The following is an 8,915-nucleotide window of genomic DNA, read 5'->3' as shown; positions in this document are numbered from 1 at the left end:
ATGGGCCCGGCCTCACTGCAGGAGGAGAGAGAGCCGGAGAAAGAGTCCAAGGAAGAGATGGAGAGCTACCACTACCTTCTGCAGGCCAGCTCCCAGCTGGAGAGCACTCTGCAGCGTGAGTACACATGATGCTGACTGTCCTTATTTAACTTCTGCTAGTCACTAGCAGGCTTTTGGACATAATCCTTTATCTGCTCTGAAACTATTTCCCATCCTTTTTACCTCATGCATGCTTCAGCAGGCTGAGAAATGAGATGTACTGCAGGACAAGTTCTTTTAGTTTGATTTACAGCGCTCATTTGTAACTTCTGAGAGTCATTATGGGAGGTAACAGGAGAACTGCAGAGTAACTCAGGGATGTCAGTGTTATTGATGTGCTGTTTGCTGCAGCTTTGGTACGTTAGGCCATAGTAGGGATTATGTCTGCTATTTTAAGCCATCACAGATGGATAGATATTTATCCATAGGCATGATTTGTTGGCTGAATATCTGTAGATCTGTGTGGCATGGTGATAGAAAAAAGTGTATGCTGTTAAACCTTCAGTTTCACAATTTAAGCTATGTTATTTCAGGTATCTGGTTATGACAGCTTTTTAATTGTAATGTAGACATTTTTCACACAAAAAATATAATCAACATAAAATCAAACATACTAGTAACTCTCTGTCAGACCTCACTGCTGAATGAAGTTCAGATGGACAGGAATGCTAACTGATGTGATTGTCGAGTCAATAGTGGAGGCCTCTCCAGAGGCTAATGTGATTACATTGGGATCCTGGCAGCCTTGAGTTATTGTTTAATTGATGTGCCTTTGCGTCTTTACGTTCCCTCTGGGTTCATTGTACCTGGCCCAGGGTTTGTAGGTAACAATGAGAGCAGGAAAAAAGGGCATGATGAGTTTCTATTTTTACCAGGTGACACTTTTTTTTACTCTCTCACTGAAATGCGAGCCCTGCAGTCAGGGTTTGTGCTAATCTTCTTACATGGGATGGAGTTTTGAGCCTAAATGACACTGCTGTGTTAAACAATAACCAGGGATCGATCATTCCCCTCATAGATAACTGTAAGTTATCATGTATGTAAGTCTCTGACTGATGCTACAAGCATTGAAAATATTTCCCTATTTTGAGGCAAATGACCCACATCAGCTCCAGTCTTCATCCTGAAAGCATTTAAGCCATTCATATATGAGCGTACAAAAATATTCCTGCATCATTAAAAAACCTAATGGAAGAGGAAGTTAATCTAAATATCCCTTTATATGCAATCCTCCTCATCACTTAGAATGTATATAATGCTAAGCTACTCTTTTGCACACATTTCATGTTTCTCATGCTTTACTCAACCGTCTCATATGTGCTGTTAGATTAGGGCATTTTGCAGCTATAACAGCCTCTACTCTTCTTGGAAGGCTTGCCACAAGTATTTCTGTGGGAATTTGTGCCCATTTATTCTGTAGAGCATTATTGAGGTCAGTCACTGATGTTTGACCAAAAGACCTGGCTCGCAATCTCAGTTCCAGTTCATCCAAAAGGTGCTCGATGGGGTTGAGGTCAGGGCTTTGTGTGGGCCAGTCAAGTTCTTCCACACCAAACTCATCAAACCATCTTTATTGTCTTTGCTTTTTCCACTGGAGTACAGTCATGTTGGAATAGAAAAAGGCCTTCCAAAAATTGCTGCCACAAAGTTGGAAGCAAAGCATCGTCCAGAATGTCTTGGTATGCTGACGCATTAAGATTGGCCTTCACTGGAGATAGGGGGCCTGAAAAACAGCCCCATATCATTATCCCTCCTTCACCACTAGACTTCACAGTTGGCACAGTGCAGTCAGGCAGGTAATGTTTGCCAAATCCAGACTGGTCCATCTGACTGCCAAACAGAGGAGCACGATTCATCCCTCTACAGTCCAGTGTTGGTGTGCTTTACACACTTAGTAATATGAGGCTTGCATGCAGCTATTCGGCCATGGAAACCCATTCATGAATCTCCTGCTGCACAGTTTTTGTGCCTACATTAATGCCAGTGGAAGTTCAGAGCCCATCAGCTATGGAGTCAACAGAGCATAGGTGACTTTTATGCACCACATGCCTTAGCAGTCTGTGATTTTATGTGATCTTCTGCTTTCTGGTTGAGTTGCTGTTGTTCCTAAATGCTTCCACTTTCTAATAAGATCACTTACAGTTGACTGTGAAATATCCAGCAGGGATGAAATTTTACAGATTGTGTTATTGCAATGGTGGCATCCATCATAGTACCACTGAGCATATACATAATATACGTAGACGCCCTAATGGCCAGTGGGCTGTACATCAACGCCACCGCTACTTTGCCAGGGGCATTCCTGGATAATATGCCTCACTCCTGTGCTGCATGGGGCTGCACTAATAGATGCACAGAAGAGACAAGATCGTGTGGAATAACATTTCATGGCTAAGTTAAATAGTTTTTTCATCGTATTTGGCAAGAATAACAACATGTTCAGAGCTAATTTCCCTAACGTTGTTGTTAAGTGGATTAATATCCGCGGTTAAGCTAGCTTTTTAACAACGTTTTGCAAATGGTTATTTTGTTTCCAGGAGAGAAGAATGTCTCGATTGCTGTCAGTAAAATAAGATTCGATGTAAAACGTATCATAGAGAAAGAAGAAAGTATCCAAGTCAACAATGTATTTAAATTTAAATAATTTAAATTTTCTATGAGCATGTATGTGTCATTTAAGTTCTAAAAAGTAAGAAACACAGATGCACCTCCAGTTGTGGTATATTACTACTTGAATTATCTACATTTTTTGGCTCTCTGATATTCATTTTGAATCATTTAATTAACAAAAAAAATATACCTGTAAACCACTTTATATACAAACGAGTCATTACCATCATTTAATTGTAAACGTGTGTGTTTTTTAATCAGAAAACCCTTAATCCCTCATATACTCGCATTTGTTTATGGAACGATCTTGCCTCTGGCAATATGGCGGACACGTTGACGTATAGCGGCAGCGGGAAAACACAGTCAATGACGCGTCTGCTTATATTATGTCTATGCCACTTATCATGTCATAATCTCCATTCTACTCAAAGTTTTTTATTTTCTTTCAAAATCAAAGCAAGTCTGTATCAGACCAGGAAGTAAGTTACCCTTGGTTTTCAAAATGAAGCAAAAATGTTGTACATTCAACATAATGGAATTTTAAAAATGGGGCATTGATAATGATTGTCTTCTGAAATACCAAGATTAATCTAGATTTAGAAAATTCAATCATTTGACAGCCCTTAAATATTATTTTATGTTTTATTCTGCTCATCACTCACATTCTATGTAATGCTTTCACTTCTGTCTGCACTTTTCTCATGTATCTCATGCTCTTTAGTTTTAACTAACATTTTAAGTTCATCCAGTGTTTCCTAATCTCTCACACTTAAAGCTTAACTGACACTTAATCTGCTTCAAGTTGGTATGGATGATCTGACTCTTCGGCTTTCCTCTCTGACTTTTTGGCCTTCAGAAAAAGTCTTCCTCTGCTGTTTTAACAACTTTCAGAACTAAAACTTATAACCTAACAGTTTCAATTGCTTCTAAAAATATGCTTAACAGCACTTATCAGCACTTAAACTCACACAAAAAGGAGCATCAAGTTGCGAAGCAAAACTCACACACTTGCATGCAAACAAATTAGCAGCACCAGTTTTCAACTGTTAAGGAAAGAGAAGCCTTTAGCCTATTCTGATTTTCACATTACCAGTGAAGTAGACCAAAAAGTCTAGTGAGAGTATTTGACACCTGAAAAACACATGAACCATGACTGTTAGACATTTTAAAGGGTTGTAGCTTCAAGCACTGACAGAGAAGGAAAAACAGTGCAAACTGTTTTGTCTGTCAGTGTCTAATTTCACACCAAAAATAACCAAATCTGTCTCCCAACCACATCCCTTAAGAACTACCAGTCTGAAGAACCAAAAGATAAAAGCACTCAAAAATGTGAATACTGAAGGCAAAACAGCCTCCCTGCTTAAAACAAGTCTTTAATTTTGCCTCTTCAATCCATTCTGATTTTAAAAACATTTTTTTTACATTTCTTAGTGGTGAGAATTCTAAATTTACCTCTACTCCTTTCTTTTCCGACAGCAGCCACCCACCAGTCTAATCCCCTTTGCATGGTAAGCTTTGTTTTGCCAAATATCCCATGACCTAAAGGCACCACGAGTCTTTGTGTACTACAAAAACATTAGAATGTGTAAGAGCAGATTTCTCGCCATGCAAGAGATTACTCGTGTCCACTTGTGAGCCAAACTTCATTCAACATCCGCACCCTGTATTTGAGCATAATGTCTACTTCCTGAGTCATACCTTTCTGAGTTACTAGTCATTGCAAAAAGAATATTCTGAAGGTGAAGTGTGAAAGTTTAATATTTTTCCTGCAAATAAAGCCTGACTTCTTAATTTTATTTGAAAATACATGCGTTTATTTGACTGAAGCTGGAAAACTTCCTGTGGTTGAGGTTGTAAAAGCAAAGGCCTTGAGGAATAGAGGTGAGTGGACGCTTTTATGGGAGTTTTATGTAATAAAATCAGTTCTGATGGTTATCATTGTTTGTACAACACAGATAAGCTTCCTGCTTCAGCTTTGTATGCAGTATGAATTAAAATCTGTTTGACAGAGAGCAAATCTCTGTTTCCATCCACACAGGTAAACTCTACCTGTGTGCAAAAACAGAAGAGCAAACAGAGGTTATCTACCTGCATGTATCAGAGGTCATGATGGGATCACCATTGTGCCGTATAGAAATAATCACACTTTGATTGTTTTTATTGCTATAATATGAGAATTTTATGACCTCTGCTCAACTTAAACTGCATTAAAACTTCATGAGTAAAACACTTATGATAAAAAAAAAGTGCTTTATACTTAACCTTTTCTTGTAGCCGTGCACTTTCAGGCATAATTGACTCATTTTGGTGCATTTTACCCAGCAAAACCTAAGATGGGTTTGATTATGTGAAAGGCTGGTAGTCAGGGTAAGCAGGGGGTACAGGAACTCCTCAGTGTTGGCAAGTTTATTAACAATGCTGCAGTTTGCAGCACAGGCTGTCCTTGCTTTGATTTGATTTAATGCAGCAGAGGTCTGCAGTGCGTTTGCTTGTGTATCCCTGGCTTTTTTTTTTTTTTTTAGAGTAACTTTATTGCTCAGAACTACATGAATTATCCATCTGGCTGTGTCATTTGCAGCTACCTTATTAATGAATTGAAACATGTAATATATGTAAAGTTATGTTAAAGGAAAATGTCACCAGTGTTACATAATTAACTTGACTTTAATCTGTTCTGTCACACCTTCCCAAAGGTCTCGTGGCTACTCTAGAAACAGTTATATAATTTTTCCAGTGTGACAGTAACTCTACCCTGTATCTGTGTGGAGTCAGTATAACCACTGGCTCTGCTCTGTCCCCGTCCTGCTCTCTGTTACACACATCAAATATTCAGCAGGTACCAGTAGAGCTCATTACTGGCTCCCTGACAGCAACACGGACACTATTACTGCAGTGGACGCATGGAAAATAACACCTCTGTCTCCGACTCATCTGTGTTTTTTATGTCTTTTGTTATCTTTCTCTGACAGTGTTTTTCAATTGTCATCTGTGCAGCAGGGAATAGGAAATAATCACTGTCTTTAAAGATGTAGTCAGAGCTTCAAGTAAAAAGAACTTTCCATGGAAAGCTAATACTTTAAATTTTTAAATCAAAAAGTCTACCTGTGTATCTTGAAAGTGTCTCTGACTCTGCACAAGATCACCTCCTACTTTCATTTAGACATGTGTGAATGCAGTGTGAGAATAAGTGAACATAACTGAAAGATCAACATTGTGTTACTAGCAGTTTGACAGCATTGCAAATGAATCTTCATCATGTTTTTTACATTATGCAGAAATCTCCGACAGTGTCCTGAGTTGTGATGATCCTTTTCAGAATTGCTGAGATACAGTATCTCTGTTTGAAAAGATTGTCAAAGTCTACGTAAATCCTGCACAATTACTGATTATTTCAAACATACTGTTCATTCACAAGTTTGGTGGAGGTTTGTCAATGGTATGGGGCTGTTTTTCAGAGTTTCCTCATCTCCAGTAAAGGCGAATCTTAAAGCTTCAGCATACCAAGACATTTTGGACAATGCTATGCTTCCAACTTTGTGGCAACAGTTTGGGGAAGGCCCTTTTCTATTCCAACATGACTGTGCCCCAGTGTACAGAGCAAGGACTTTAAAGACATGGCTGATGTGTTCCATGCATCATCGACCACCTGTAGAATGAACTGGAACTGAGAATGCGAGCCAGGCCTTCTCATCCAACATCAGTGCCTGACCTCATGAATACTGTATAGAATGAATGGGCACAAATTCCCACAGAAACATTCCAAGATCTTGTGGCAAGCCTTCCAAGAAGAGTGGAGGCTGTTATGGGTACAAAAGGGGGGCCAGCTCCATTTTAAAGTACATGTATTTGAATACTTTGTCATTACAGTCCCTGTTGGTGTAACAGGCAACTGAAATCACACCATGTAGTCTATTTTTGACAAATTGCAGTGTGACTGCAAATTCTGGATGTAATGGGAAAACTTTTGCTCAGACCCATTTCTCTCATTTCTTTTGCCTCTCAGTTTTTACCGTCCACTTGCCTCTTTGAACTGAGTTAAGAAGGTTAGGGGTGAAATCTACCCCCCAAAGGGAATGGGATGTAACCTGTAACCATGCCAGATGGGTTTGTTTCACACATCCATCTGGAAAACCTCTCATAGACAGCATTTGGGAAAAGGCAGAGTCTTTGAAAAAAAAAACAAATCTGAGGGTGACTGGATGAACGTTCTGTCTGTCACATCTTTATGGGTCAATCAGAGAAACAAAAACACGTGACGATGTAGCCGCTCCCAAGTTGTAAACTACATAGAGAACTACATAACACGAACCATAGCGACTGTAGACACGTCAATGTACGATTTTATTTGTTTTTGAAAAGAAAACAACCCACTGCTGTTCTTAGTTCTTCTTTTAACGAAGAAATGTTGTCAAGTTCTGATAAAACTGGTGCTTTAGAAGCATCTAGGCCAAAGTCTTCCGCCATAATTGCACCAGCCTCTTGTCGCTGTTTGCTTATGTCACGACTCTGCCGCCCCCAAAAGTACTGTTCCTCGATGCTGATTGGTCCTGTCACTTTCTGACCTGGCCCAAACTGTTCAGGTGGGAGCTTTGCAAGATGGATTCACCAGTGAGAAACATGGAAATGGGCGAATTCATCTGCTTTGCAAGGTTAAATGGGATGACCTTTTAAGTTCTTGAAACATCATTGATTGCATTTACATAAACAGCTGCAACAACAACCCCAGATATTTCTACTTCAAGCATTTCTTTTCAATATCTTGGTCAAAATCCAAAACGCAGAATGCAAAGAAATGACATTAAATCATGATATTAGATTGTTGGAAATGTCAGATTTTTACTAATGATTCACAAGGCATTATGGGAGATTTCTGATAACATCACAAACAGCTGACCCGTTTTGTTTAGTTGACAGAAAACTTGGAACTTTTTCATGGAGTTATATTTTATGTAGTGGCTGATGCTTTTTAAAATGTAGCGAAGTACAATATGTCCCCAATATTGTACTTAAGTAACATTAAATGACTGATTTTTAAAGCTGCTCAAAAAGATGGCGAATATTAGAGGAGAAGGACCACTGGTTTGAGCTGACAGAAAGGTAACAATAACTACAACACTCATTCATTATAATCAAGGTTTGAAGAAGAGTATTTCTGAATGAGACAACATGTTGAACATTGGGGCAGATGGGCTAAAGCAGCGGAAAATCACACTGGAGCCCCTCTTGTCAGCTAAGAACAGGAAACTGAGGCTACAGTTTATACAAACTAAACAGAATTGGACATTAGAGAATAGGGAAGATATTGCGTGGTCTGATAAGTCTCAATTTCAACTGCAGTGTTCAAATGCTTGGGTCAGAAATTGGTGGAAACGACATGAGAGCCTGCCGGAACACCAATTATAGCACATTCAAAGTCACTTAAATCACCTTTCTGATGCCTGTTTAGAACTTCATCACATCACCTTGACCATGTCTACATGCCTTAGTAGATTGGTTGCTGCTGTATGACTGCTGGATTAGTTATTTGCTCTAATAATCAGTTGAACAGGTGTACCTAATGACGTGGTCAGTGAATGTACACTCCCTGAATCATTACTTTTACTGAGCTTGTCATTTAGAGTATGTGTCTGTTCTTTCAGAGGTGACTGTCCCTGTCAGCATGAAGGAGGTGGGGGGCTACATACAGAAACAAGTGGCGTACCTGTCAGGTAAGGCAGTTCAATCACCTACTTTAAACTTGATTCAAATCTCTGCCCTTTCATACCCTCAGGGAATACTTGTCATTTTAATTTAAAACAACTGAATTGCTCATATTTGTCTTTGCAGGGGGGCGTGGGGAAGACTCCAGTGTGATCATTACCCTCCCAGAATGCTCTGCTTTCAGTGACATTCCAGAGGAAGCTTTAGCCAAAGTCTTTACATACCTCACTCTCATCCCTCGGTACGTCCTCCTTTGGTCTATTCCTGCTTACTCTCTCCCTCCCTTTCTGCAGTGCACCAAAAAGCCCAGTGCTTGTATTCTGAGCACAGCTGGCCTTCACTGCTCCTCAGCTCACTGTCACATGTCCTACTGATGCCCTCTATGCCTGAAACTTCACTCTCCTAAGGGACTTGGAATGTTTATTTAGGGCTTTTTGACTAGTTTCAGCTCATTTTAAATGACAGTAAGCTTATAAATGCTATTTTGAGCCCATATCCAGTCATACGCATAGGTTTTAGGCATGTAAGACACTAAGGATTCATCATGGGATGAGATGTGCCACAAC

The 8,915-nt window shown here is 39.6% G+C and overlaps 1 protein-coding gene across 1 annotated transcript in view; it reads left to right on the top strand.

Annotated features, from left to right (window-relative positions):
* mcf2a (MCF.2 cell line derived transforming sequence a) overlaps positions 1–8,915 on the top strand; it is a 38,448-nt gene continuing 29,533 nt past the window's right edge. The window contains exons 1-3 of the mRNA XM_041798247.1: positions 1–115; positions 8,289–8,357; positions 8,476–8,590. Of these exons, the coding sequence (XP_041654181.1) occupies positions 1–115; positions 8,289–8,357; positions 8,476–8,590 (299 nt within the window). The remainder of the gene's footprint in view (positions 116–8,288; positions 8,358–8,475; positions 8,591–8,915) is intronic.

The sequence above is a fragment of the Cheilinus undulatus genome, linkage group 10 (genome assembly GCF_018320785.1).
Source record: "Cheilinus undulatus linkage group 10, ASM1832078v1, whole genome shotgun sequence".
In the NCBI taxonomy this organism is placed as follows: Eukaryota; Metazoa; Chordata; class Actinopteri; order Labriformes; family Labridae; genus Cheilinus; species Cheilinus undulatus.
This window is presented reverse-complemented; position numbering and strand designations above follow the sequence as displayed.